General features: G+C 36.2%; 1 protein-coding gene across 1 annotated transcript; it reads left to right on the top strand.

Annotated features, from left to right (window-relative positions):
* Positions 1 to 10,894: 10,894 nt before the first annotated feature.
* On the top strand, positions 10,895 to 11,565 carry LOC148916623 (secreted RxLR effector protein 161-like). Its single transcript, XM_089051770.1, has 3 exons — positions 10,895 to 11,054; positions 11,346 to 11,449; positions 11,551 to 11,565. Exons 1-3 carry the CDS (start codon positions 10,895 to 10,897, stop codon positions 11,563 to 11,565), a joined length of 279 nt encoding a protein of 92 aa, XP_088907896.1.
* Positions 11,566 to 13,697: the final 2,132 nt, after the last annotated feature.

Genomic DNA, 13,697 nt, shown 5'->3' on the forward strand with positions numbered 1-13,697 from the left:
GAGGGATTTCTTTTTTTTTTTCTCAAAAAAATATAGTATAGCCGCACGGCTATACTTTGTGTTTTTAATTTTTTAGAGAATTAGACTTGTGTTGGCACGTTGCGCCTTATAAGGGGTCCTCTTTTTCCATATTTATACCTATCTTTGACACGTGGAGCCTAAATGACAGGGATTTCTTTTTATCAAAAAATAATATAGTATAGCCGAACGGCTATACTCTGTGTTTTTAATTTTTAACAGAAATGACACGTGGCGCCTCATAAGGGGTACTTTTTCATATTAAAAACAGTATAGCCCAGGGGCTGTACTATTTTAAACGCGGGAAAGTAGCGCTGTGCAGCTGCTCTGTTTTATTTATAACTAAATCGTATAGCCGTCCGGCTATACTCATTTGTTTTTATTTTATTTACTGATAGTATAGGCTATACTTTTATTTTTAATTATAAATTGTTTTTAATAAATAGTATTGATGAGCCACTACAGTCTTTTGCATATATATATATATATATATATACACGCGCGCGCACACACACACAGATGTATATATGTACATACGTGTTGTTCAATAATACATTCACAATTTTTAAAAACCGAGTAGTTAATTTACTTAATTTGTAAAAATAGGATAGCCGGGCGGCTTTAACTTTTTTATAATTATAAATTGTCTTTAGTACATAGTATAGAAGAGGAACTATACTCTTTTACACACACACACACATATATATATATATACACTCATATATGTACGTATGTATTTTTCAATAGTACATTCGAGTTCTATACAGGTCTTATGTTTTTTAAAAAGTAAATATACAATAATCATATTGTTCGCCTACGTACGTATTTGCAAATTTTTTTTTTTTAACACGCAGCGCCTAAATGATAGTGGGAGAAAAAAAAAATATTATACCATGGCTTTATTTTTTTATTTATCGAAATGGACTTGTGTTGACACGTGGCACCTTATAAGGGGTCCTTTTTTTCATATTTATACCTATCTTTGACACGTGGAGCCCAAATGATAGAGGGATTTCTTTTTTTCAAAAAAACAATATAGTATAGCCGAACGGCTATACTTTGTGTTTTTAATTTTTGACAGAAATGACACGTGGCGCCTAATAAGGGTCCTTTTTTCATATTAAAAACAGTGTAGCCCCGGGGCTGTACTATTTTACACGAGGAGCATAGCGCTATGCAGCTGCTCCGTTTAATCGTATAGGCGTTCGGCTATACTCGTTTGTTTTTATTTTATTTACAGATAGTATAGGCTGTACTTGTATTTTTAATTATAAATTGTCTTTAATAAATAGTATTGACGAGCCACTACAGTCTTTTGCATATATATATATACATGCACACACACACACACACACACACACACATATGTATATATGTACGTACGTATTGTTCAATAATACATTCACATTTTTTAAAGACCGAGAAGTTAATTTACTTAATTTGTAAAACTAGGATAGCCGGGCGGCTTTAACATTTTTACAATTTTAAATTGTCTTTAATAAATAGTATAGAAGAGCAACTATACTCATTTACATATATATATATATATATATATACACTCATATATGTACGTACATATTTGCAATTCTTTTTTTAAACACGTGGAGCCAAAATGATAGAGGGATTTCTTTTTTTTTTTCTTTAAAAAAAAATTGTATAGCATGTTTTTTAAGTTTTTAGAGAAATAGACTTATGTTGGCACATGACGCCTTATAAGGGGTCCTATTTTTTCATATTTATACCTATCTTTGACCCGTGGAGCCTAAATGATAGAGGGATTTCTTTTTTTCCAAAAAAATATATAGTATAGCCGAACGGCTATACGCTGTGTTTTTTAATTTTGTAGGGAAATACACTTGTGTTGACACGTGGTGCCTCATAAGGGGTCCTCTTTTTTCATTATTATACCTATCCTTGATACGTGGAGCCTACATGAAAGAGGGATTTCTTTTTTTCCCAAAAAAAATATAGTACAGCCGTGCGGCTATACTCTGTGTTTTTAATTTTTTAGAGAATTAGACTTGCGTTGGCACGTGGCGCCTTATAAGGGGTCCCCTTTTTTCATATTTATACCTATATTTGACACGTGGAGCCTAAATGATAGAGGGATTTCTTTTTTTCAAAGAAACAATCTAGTATGTCCGAACGGCTATACTCTGTGTTTTTAATTTTTAACAGAAATCACAAGTGGCGCCTAATAAGGGGTCCATTTTTCAAATTAAAAACAATATAGCCCCTGGGCTGTACTATTTTACACGCGGGAGCATTGCGCTCTGCAGTTGCTCTGTTTTTTTTATAACTCAATCGTATAGCCGTGCGGCTAGACTCATTTGTTTTGATTTTTTTTGCAGATAGTATAGGCTATACTTTTATTTTAAATTATAAATTGTCTTTAATAAATAGTATTGATGAGCCACTACGGTCTTTTGTATATATATATATATACACACACACACACACACATGTATATATGTACGTAGGTATTGTTCAATAATACATTCACATTTTTTAAAAACCGAGTATTTAATTTACTTAATCTGTAAAAATAGGATGGCTGGGCGGCTATAACTTTTTTAAAATTATAAATTGTCTTTAATAAATAGTATAGAAGAGCAACTATACTCTTTTACATATATATATATATATATACACTCATATATGTACGTACGTATTTGAAATATTTTTTTTAAACACGTGGAGCCAAAATGATAGAGGGATTTCTTCTTTTTTTTCTTAAAAAAAAATGTATAGCATGTGTTTTAATTTTTTAGAGAAATAGACTTATGTTGACACGTAGCGCCTTATAAGGGGTCCTATTTTTTCATATTTATACCTATCTTTGACACGTGGAGCCTAAATGATAGAGGGATTTCTTTTTTTACAAATTTATAAATAAACCCAATCCTAAACATGTATTTATAAAAAAAAGCCAAACACTATTTAAACATAGAAACACACCCAAAATCAACAATTGTATATTTTTTGGGTGTGTTTATAAATGGGTTTTGGGTGTGTTTATAAAGTGTTTTGGGTGTTGTCTTTTTTTATAATTTCAGCCCCCGTTTTGGGTGTTTTAGTGAAACTCCCTTCTTTTTTTCTCAAAAAGATATAGTATAGCCGTACGGCTATACTATGTGTTTTTAATTTTGTAGGGAAATAGGCTTGTGTTGACACGTGGCACCTTATAAGGGGTCCTCTTTATTCATATTTATACCTGTCTTTGACACGTGGAGCCTAAATGATAGAGGGATTTCTTTTTTTTTTCTCAAAAAAATATAGTATAGCCGCACGGCTATACTTTGTGTTTTTAATTTTTTAGAGAATTAGACTTGTGTTGGCACGTTGCGCCTTATAAGGGGTCCTCTTTTTTCATATTTATACCTATCTTTGACACGTGGAGCCTAAATGACAGAGGGATTTCTTTTTATCAAAAAATAATATAGTATCATGAACGGCTATACTCTGTGTTTTTAGTTTTTAAGAAATGACACGTGGCGCCTAATAAGGGTACTTTTTCATATTAAAAACAGTATAGCCCAGGGCTGTACTATTTTAAACGGGAGAATAGCTGTGCAGCTGCTCTGTTTTATTTATAACTAAATCGTATAGCCGTCCGGTTATACTCATTTGTTTTTATTTTATTTACAGATAGTATAGGCTATACTTTTATTTTTAATTATAAATTGTTTTTAATAAATAGTATTGATGAGCCACTACAGTTTTTTGCATATATATATATATATATATATACACGCACGCACACACACACACACACATATGTATATATGTACATACGTATTGTTCAATAATACATTCACAATTTTTAAAAACCGAGTAGTTAATTTACTTAATTTGTAAAAATAGGATAGCCGGGCGGCTTTAACTTTTTTATAATTATAAATTGTCTTTAGTACATAGTATAGAAGAGGAACTATACTCTTTTACACACACACACACACACACACATATATATATATACACTCATATATGTACGTATGTATTTTTCAATAGTACATTCGAGTTCTATACAGGTCTTATGTTTTTTAAAAAGTAAATATACAATAATCGTATTGTGCATACGTACGTATTTGCAAATTTTTTTTTTAACACAGCGCCTAAATGATAGCGGGAGAAAAAAATATTATACCCTGGCTTTATTTTTTTATTTATCGAAATAGACTTGTGTTGACACGTGGCGCCTTATAAGGAGTCCCTTTTTTTCATATTTATACCTATCTTTGACACGTGGAGCCTAAATGATAGAGAGATTTCTTTTTTTCCCAAAAAATATAGTATAGCCGCACGGCTATACGCTGTGTTTTTAAATTTTTAGAGAAATAAACTTGTGTTGAGACGTGGCGCCTTTTAAGGGGTCCTCTTTTTTCATGTTTATACCTATCTTCGGCACTTGGAGCCTAATGATATAGAAATTTCTTTTTTTTTTTTTTTAAATTAGTTTAGCTGATCGGCTGTACTCTGTGTTTTTAATTTTTTATAGAAATGACACGTGTCGCCTAGTAAGGGGTCCTATTTTCATATTAAAAATAGTATAGCCCCGGCGATACTCTGTGTTTTTAAATTTTTAACTAAATTGTATAGCCGCACGGCGATACTCTGTGTTTTTAAATTTTTAGAGAAATAGACTTGTGTTGACATGTGGCGCCTTATAAGGGTTCCTCTTTTTTCATATTTATACCTATCTTAGACACGTGGAGCCTAAATGATAGAGGTATTTCTTTTTTAACCAAAAAAATTGAGTATCGACGCACAGTTTTACTCTGTGTTTTTAATTTTTAGAGAAGTAGACTTGTGTTGCACGCGGCGCCTTATAAGGGTCCTCTTTTTTTCATATTTATACCTATCTTTGATACCTGAAGCCTAAATGATAGAGGGATTTCTTTTTTTCAAAAAAACAATATCGTATAGCCGCACGGCTATACTCTGTGTTTTTAATTTTTTGAAGAAATGACACATGGCTCCAATAAGGGGTCCTTTTTTTCATATTAAAGACTGTATAGCCCGCGGGCTGTACTATTCTACACGCGGGAGAGCAGCACTGTGCAGCCGCTCTGTTCTATTTATAACTAAATAGTATAGCCGTGCGGCTATACTCATTTGTTTCTATTTTATTTACAGATAGTATAGGCTATACTTTTATTTTTAATTATAACTTGTCTTTAAGGAATAGTATTGATGAGCCACTACAGTCTTTTGCATATTTATACACACACACACACACACACACACACACATATATGTACGTACGTATTGTTCAATAATATATTCACATTTTTTTAAAACCGAGTAGTTAATTTACTTAATTTGTAAAAATAGGATAGCCGGGCGGCTTTAACTTTTTTCTATTTATGAATTGTCTTTAATAAATAGTATAGAAGAGCAACTATACTCTTTTACACACACACACACACACATATATATATACACACTCATATATGTACGTATGTATTTTTCAATAGTACATTCGAGTTCTATACAGGTCTTATGTTTTTTTAAAAGTAAATATACAATAATCGTATTGTACGCATACGTATGTATTTGCAATGCTTTTTTTACACACGTGGTGCCTAAATGATAGAGGAATTTCTTTTTTTTCTTTTAAAAAAAATGGTATACCCTGGTTTTTATTTTTTTATTTATAGAAATAGACTTGTGTTGATACGTGGCGCCTTATAAGGGGTCCTCTTTTTTCATATTTATACTTATTTTTGACATGTGGAGCCTAAATGATAGAGGGATTTCTTTTTTTCCAAAAACAAAGTAGTATTGCGGCTATACTCTGTTTTAAAATTTTTAGATAAATAAACTTGTGTTGACACGTGGCGCCTTATAAGGGGTCCTCTCTTTTTTCATGTTTATACCTATCTTTGACACGTGGAGCCTAAATGATATAGAAATTTCTTTTTTTTAAAAAAAAATAGTATAGCCGGTCGGGTGTACTCTGTGTTTCTAATTTTTTTTATAGAAATGTCACGTGGCGCCTCATAAGGGGTCCTTCGTTTCATATTAGAGCAACTCCACCCATTTGCCCTTAGCCATGGCAAGGGGGGGAGCTAGGGCAGCCACTATTCACGTGAATAGTGGTTGCCCTTGCAAAATCCGAATTTTGTGTTTCCACCCGTTGCCCTTGCTAAGGGCAGTTACTATTCATTTTTTTGTTTTATTCACAACTTTTTTTACCTCAATAATTAATTTGGATAATATTTTCGGATAAGATTTTCGGGTTCCTACGTGTCAATACTATTCATATCTCATAATCGGATAAAATTTTCAATTTCAAATTTCAGATAAATTTAAAAAAAAAGGCTGGTATTTATAGAAAAAAATTCATTAATTTTTGGGTATTTTTAAAAAATTTCGAATTTTTTCCAGTATTTTATGGCAAAAAAATTGGCTGCCGTTGGATTGGAGGAAAAAATCAGATCGGAGAGCCCAGACGACGCCACGTGGCAACAGGAAAAAATCAAATCAACGATGCCAATGTAGCGATCAGAAGTGGCGAAGTCTTGTAGCGATTCTTGTCTACAAAGAACCCCTCGCTTTGGACACAGGGTGAAAGTTGCCTTGGGCGGCCCGGGTTGGTGGGTCCCACACCCCCGGGCTGCATGGTGAAGCAGATTTTTGTTTTTTCCCCCTCCTCGGGCTGGGCTGCATGGTTGGAATAGCTCTTAAAAATAGTATAGCCCTGGCTGTACTATTTTACTCGCAGGAGCATGGCGCTGTGTTGCTGCTCTGTTTTATTTTTAACTAAATAGTATAGTCGTCCGGCTATACGTTAAAGAAGACCTAGTATTGCCCCGCAATCGTACGATTTTTAAAAAAAATTATAGTTTTGGCAAGTTACAACTGAAAAGAAGAAGTGGTCGATCATAAGCCAGGCTCTTGTGGTAGGATCAAATAATCACTTAACTTAACCACGTGGCTCTCAAAAATTAAAATAAAAAGAAGAAGGTTTTTTCGATCATTTTTGTGTCTGTTAAAACTTAATCGAGTGCTATATCCTGCAAAATTCACATAAGCAAGTGCTCTATTTATGTTCTTTCCAGTTCTAGTTGACAGTACATGAATTCTAGTACAATCCATTAGGCAAAAATTGTTGAAGTTGTCAAAGATCCTAGTTGATAAGGTTCCTTTGTTTTAGGGGCTTATTCCCTGAACGTGCTAATAACCCTCCTATACTTGAGGGACAAGTTTGTTATTTTGTTTTGAGTTAGTAAATTACCACGACTCTAGGTTGTTGTAGTCGTGGGGTGTTATTTCACTTTCCTGTTATTGTAAGGCTATTTAATAGTCAATTATTGTCTTTCAATTTAATAAGGATGCTTCTGAGTTTTCAGTGCAATATACCCTGTGTTCACAAAACCTATCGATAATCTAGTTAGTTTCAACATTTGGTATCAGAGCAACATCACGGGGCCTGACCAAAAAAACCTGCAAACACTGTTGCTTGTGTGAAAGAACAAGAACATGACATCCGAGAATGGCTTTGTGCAACCTGCCATCCCGAGACTCGATGGGCACTACGATCACTGGAACATGCTTATGGAAAACTTTCTACGTTCCAAGGAGTATTGGAACCTGGTGGAGACAGGGATCCCTGCAGCCGCAGGAGGAGCTGACTCGAGTGATGTGAAAAGAAGGCACTAGAGGAGCTGAAGCTGAAAGACTTGAAGGCCAAGAACTATTTGTTTCAGGCCATTGATCGTTCAACCCTGGAAACGATCTTAAAGAAGGACACAGCGAAGGACATATGGGATTCTTTAAAGCGAAGTACAAAGGAACCGCACGTGTGAAGCGTGCTCGTTGCAAGCACTTCGAAAGGAGTTCGAAGTATTGCATATGAATGCTGGAGAAACTGTCAATGACTATTTTGGGAGGACATTCACCATAGCCAATAAGATGAGGGTGCATGGAGACAGAATGGAAGATATAGTGATCATTGAGAAAATTTTGAGGTCTATTACTTCAAAATTTGATTATGTTGTCTGTTTGATTGAGGAGTCGAATGACTTGGATACTCTATCTATTGATGAACTTCAGAGCAGTTTGCTTGTGCATGAACAAAGGATGGGTCGACATGTGATGGACGAACAAGCTCTCCAAGTTACCGCTGGAGTCCAACAAGGAGGAAGAAGTGGTGGTCGTGGCTCCTATCGAGGAAGAGGAAGAAGAAGGGGTAGATTTGGGTTCGACAAATCTATCTTAGAATGCTACAACTGTCACGAGCTAGGACACTTTCAGTGGGAATGTCCTAAGAAGGCTATGGACTCAAAGGCCAATTTCGCAGAAACAAATGAAGAAATGCTGCTAATGGCGCTGGTGAATGCAAAGGAAGCTGAGATGGAACATATTTGGTTTCTTGACTCAGGTTGTAGCAACCATATGTGTGGCAAGAAGGAAGCATTTGTCGAAATAGATGCCAATTTTAGAGAGTCAGTCAAGCTGGGAAACAACTTCAGTCTTAGTGTGCATGGCAAAGGCAAAGTACGAATGGAGGTGCATGGGATTGTGCATGTGATTACAGATGTGTTCTTTGTACCTGAATTAAAGACTAACTTGCTGAGTATCGGTCAACTACAAGAGAGGGGACTTGCAGTGCTAATTCAACATGGAAAGTGTAAGATCTTTCACCCTGAGAAAGGTCTCATTCTTGAAACAGAGATGACACACAACAGAATGTTTGCCTTGGTTGCACACTGTCCGCAAAGGAACAAAGCTGTCTCTCCATGACAACCACAGATCAAGCTGATCGCTGGCATTGTCGATATGGACATCTAAGTTGGAACGGACTAAAGGTGCTACAACAAAAGAATATGGTTGAGGGGCTGCCAAAGCTCAAAGCTTCTCAAAAAGTGTGTGAAGGCTGCCTTGTTGGGAAGCAGCATCGTGACTCTTTTCCTAGGGAAAGTGAATGGAGAGCCTCAAAGATCCTTCAAATGATACACGCTGACATTTGTGGTCCCATAAACCCAATCTCAAATAGTAAGAAGAGATATTTCATCACTTTTACTGATGATTATAGTAGAAGAACTTGGGTTTACTTTCTGGTGGAGAAATCAGAAGCCTTCACTGTGTTCAAAATGTATAAAGCCAAAGTGGAGAAGGAAACAGGAGCATTCATAAGAGGCTTGAGGACGAATCGAGGAGGTGAGTTCACATCACATGAATTCACAGATTTCTGCAATGAGAATGGCATTCATAGGCAGTTGACAGCTGCCTACACGCCTCAGCAGAACGGGGTTGCTGAGCGGAAGAATCGAACCATCATGAATATGGTTCGATGTATCTTGTCGAGAAGCGATTCCAAAGACCTTCGGCTGAAGCGTGAATTGGGCAGTTCACGTCTGAATCGAAGTCCAACCCTTGTAGTAAAAAGTAAAACACCTGAGGAAGCATGGAGTGGGCGCAAACCATCAGTGGAGCACTTTCGGATCTTTGGTTGCATCTCTCATGCACACGTACCTGATAGCAAAAGATTGAAGCTTGATAACAAAAGCCTCAAATGTATACTGTTGGGGGTAAGTGAGGAGTCCAAAGCCTATAGATTGTTTGATCCTATCTCGAATAAAATCACTATAAGCCGAGATGTAGTGTTTGAGGAAGATCAACAATGGGATTGGGATGACAGTCATGAGCAAGCTATTTTAGCTGACCTTGATGAAGAAACAGGTACTGAAGATAAAGGAAATGAAGAAGAAGATCAAGTGAATGAAGGAGAATCTGATATGCAAGAGTCAGAGGGTGAGAATTCCCTTGAATATGAAGATCCCACAAATGAAGGCAATACAACTCAAGAGGGAAGAGCTCGAAGGCCACCAATTTGGATGAGAGACTATGACACTGGTGAAGGTCTCTCTGATGAAGAAGGCATGAACTTGGCTCATCTAGCCTTGTTTACTAATGACGATCCTACTAGCTATTGTGAAGCCGTGAAGAGTGAGAAGTGGAAACAAGCAATGGATAGAGAAATAGAAGCAATAGAAAAGAACAATACATGGGAACTGATTGACTTACCATCAAGGGGAAAAGTTATTGGAGTCAAATGGATTTTCAAGACAAAATTGAATGAAAATGGGGAGGTGGACAAGTATAAGGCTCGGCTCGTCGCGAAGGGATATTTCCAACAATATGGAGTGGATTATTCTGAAGTATTTGCACCAGTGGCACGAATGGATACAATTCGAGTAGTTATTTCTATTGCTGCACAAAGAAGTTGGAAGATTTATCAACTCGACGTCAAAGCAGCTTTCTTGCATGGAGAGATCAATGAAGAAGTTTTCGTTGAGCAATCACTTGGATATGTACAGAAAGGAAGCGAAGGCAAGGTTTATCGTCTCAAGAAGGCACTATACGGGCTCAAGCAGGCTCCACGAGCATGGTACAGTCGAATAGAGGCATATTTTATCAAGGAGGGCTTCAGCAAATGTCCCTTTGAGCACACATTGTTTATCAAGACAGCCAAAGCAGGTAAAATTTTGATTGTATGCCTATATGTTGATGATCTCATATTCACTGGGAATGATGAGGTGACGTTTGAGCAATTTAAGAGATCCATGATGCTAGAATTTGATATGACTGATCTCGGAAATATGAGATACTTTCTTGGCATTGAAGTAATACAGAAACCAGATGGTATATTTATGTGTCAACGTAAGTATGCACAAGAAGTGTTAGACAGGTTCAACATGGGTCAGTGTAACTCAGTGCATAACCCTATGGTTCCTGGATTCAAACTCACTCGTGATGAAGGGGGAGCCAAAGTAGACAGCACGCTCTATAAGCAAATGGTTGGGAGTCTTATGTACTTAACAGCTACACGACTGATCTTATGTACACTGTAAGCCTAATCAGCAGGTATATGGAGCATCCTACTGAGACTCATTTGTTGGCAGCTAAAAGAATTTTAAGATACGTGAAGGGAACTATTGATTTCGGGGTGTTCTACAAGAAGGGAGGAGATGGAGAGCTCATTGGCTATACGGATAGTGACTATGCTGGTGATCAAGATGACAGAAAGAGTACTTGAGCTATGTATTTATGATGAATTCGGGAGCGATATCATGGTCATCGAAGAAGCAACAGTGGTCACTCTCTCTACTCTGAAGCAGAATTCATTGCTGCTGCTTCAAGTACGTGTCAAGTGGTGTGGTTAAGAAGAATTTTGAGTTGCTTGAATTTGAGGCAAACTAGTCCAACAGTGGTTTATTGTGATAACGTCTCAACCATTAAGCTTTCAAAGAATCCAGTAATGCACGGTCGTAGTAAGCATATAGATGTAAGGTTTCATTTTCTTCGAAATCTTGTTAAAGATGAAGTAGTGGAGCTGCTGCAGTGTTCTACTCAGGAGCATATTGCAGATGTAATGATGAAGCCATTGAAACTTGAAGTTTTTCAGAAGCTGCGAGACTTGATGGTACGTAAATGGCCTGGAATAAACTGAATCTTTAGTATTCAGTTTAAGGGAGGATGTTGAAGTTGTCAAAGATCCTAGTTGATAAGGTTCCTTTGTTTTAGGGGCTTATTCCCTGAACGTGCTAATAACCCTCCTATACTTGAGGGACAAGTTTGTTATTTTGTTTTGAGTTAGTAAATTACCACGACTCTAGGTTGTTGTAGTCGTGGGGTGTTATTTCACTTCCTGTTATTGTAAGGCTATTTAATAGTCATTTATTGTCTTTCAATTTAATAAGGATGCTTCTGAGTTTTCAGTGCAATATACCCTGTGTTCACAAAACCTATCGATAATCTAGTTAGTTTCAACAAAAATATCCTCGGTGACAAATGATTGTTCATGATCAATACAGTTTTCATTTGAAAATTGAAGCTGCTCGTAACTTAGCTGTCTGGAAGCTTCATACAAAGCAATGCCAACACTTACAGAGAGATTCAGACATCTCACATAAGTTTCAACCATTGGAATCCTAATGGTCCCACCGCCAAATGTTTCACTTTTGCAATCTTGGAGGACTTCAGGTGGTAGGCCAGAGGTTTCTGAGCCAAATATGAGAAAATCACCTCTTCTGTAAGAAAAATCCTGAAAAGTTGAACTAGTGTAGTCGGTTTCAAATACTTATTTCATTGGCCAGCCAACAGTGTTATGTCAACAAAAAAGAAGAGTTGCTAACATTTGGTTTCATGACAAGAAAGCAGCGCAGATGGCGCTCTCGATATTCCTCAGTGCTTTAGTATGGGAGTGCTAATACATTGGTTATACTCGTGTTTTTTAAAAAATTTCTGAAGTATATGGTATAGCCAGGCAGCTATACCCGCTTCCCTTTCTTTTCTTTTTAAATAAATAGTATAGCAGGGTGGCTATACTGGGTCCTTTTCTTCTCTATGAATAGTATAGCCGCCCGGCTACACTCTTTATATATATACTGGGATTTTTTTTTATACAAATTTATAAATAAACCCAATCCTAGACATGTATTTATAAAAAAACCCAAGCACTATTTAAACATAGAAACACACCCAAAATTAACCCCAAAGTCAACTTTTTGGGTGTGTTTATAAATGGGTTTTGAGTGTGTGTAATGATGGGTTTTGGGTGTGTTTATATGTTTAAATAGTGCTTGGGTTTTTTTATAATTTCAACTCCCATTTTTGGTGTTTTAGTGAAACTCCCTTTTTTTTATAATAAAAATTATTTTTTCCCTTTTTTTGTTTATAAATAAGAGTAGTTTAGAGCATTATCCATTACTATTAGGCCATTATCCAAGTCTCTATTGTCCCCTTTTGATTTTTTACTTTTCCAGAGTTATTATTCATATAAAGAATTTAATATTTTTTGTTTAATACTCGTATTATATACAAGAATAATGGGGAAACCATCAAGAAGACCACAAAACAAACTTTGGAAAAATAATATTTCCATATTTATAGAAATAGTGGGGAAATTGCCAAGAAGATCACAAAACGAGGGCCCAACCACAAGTGGGAACCGCAAGTTGATGTGCTATATAGGTTCAATTTTGTTTGTCTTTAAAAACAACATGGACTACAATAATTTTAAAAAAAAAAAATTCTTCAAAACTACCCGGGCTACAGCCCAAGGTAGCCTTGTAGGTAGTTGCGCACGTGTATTAAAAGTTGAATGTAATCCATATTCTCTGGGGGTAGGCTACTATAAAGAAGAATACTGAAAGTCCCATTCCAACTCTCTCTTAATTATGTTCTAAAGAATCTGATTAGTAAGAGCTTTTTATTACTCATGTTGCATGCGTCAAATCAAAACCACTGTTTTTAAACCAAAAAACGAAGAAAATCTCTTTTCGTTCTCGCCAAAAAACATCCTTCGAGCATTCCAAAAGCCATTTGCTACATCGAAATTTTACCTTACCGTCCTTAAAAGCCAAATACACTGCTTGCCCGGCATCACTAGCAAACACCGCAAGGCTTAACCATCAAACCCTTTATATATGGACGTCAAAATATACATATAAGAGTCACAAATTCATAACGGCAGCTCATCTGTTTGCAAAAATTATAATTAGCTTCTTCACACTACTCCTAGCCCTAGAAGCACAAAAGAATGCTTCGCCTTTGAATGTTGATGTCTGCTGCACAGAGTTGGAGGATTTGGATGAGCCGTGTCGATGCCCGCTGTTGATGGAAATGGTGGAAGAGCAGAGATTATTTTACAACGAGACAAAAGTCGAAGA

Source organism: Prunus mume, linkage group LG5 (genome assembly GCF_029339155.1).
Source record: "Prunus mume cultivar Tortuosa linkage group LG5, ASM2933915v1, whole genome shotgun sequence".
Lineage (NCBI taxonomy): Eukaryota > Viridiplantae > Streptophyta > Magnoliopsida > Rosales > Rosaceae > Prunus > Prunus mume.

Excerpts from the sequence above, each read along its gene's own strand:
- LOC148916623 (XM_089051770.1), top strand. The coding sequence starts at position 10,895 with ATGGAGCATCCTACTGAGACTCATTTGTTGGCAGCTAAAAGAATTTTA. Across the intron at positions 11,055-11,345 it reads TGATCAAGATGACAGAAAGA|ATGAAGTAGTGGAGCTGCTG; the intron begins GTACTTGAGCTA and ends ATCTTGTTAAAG.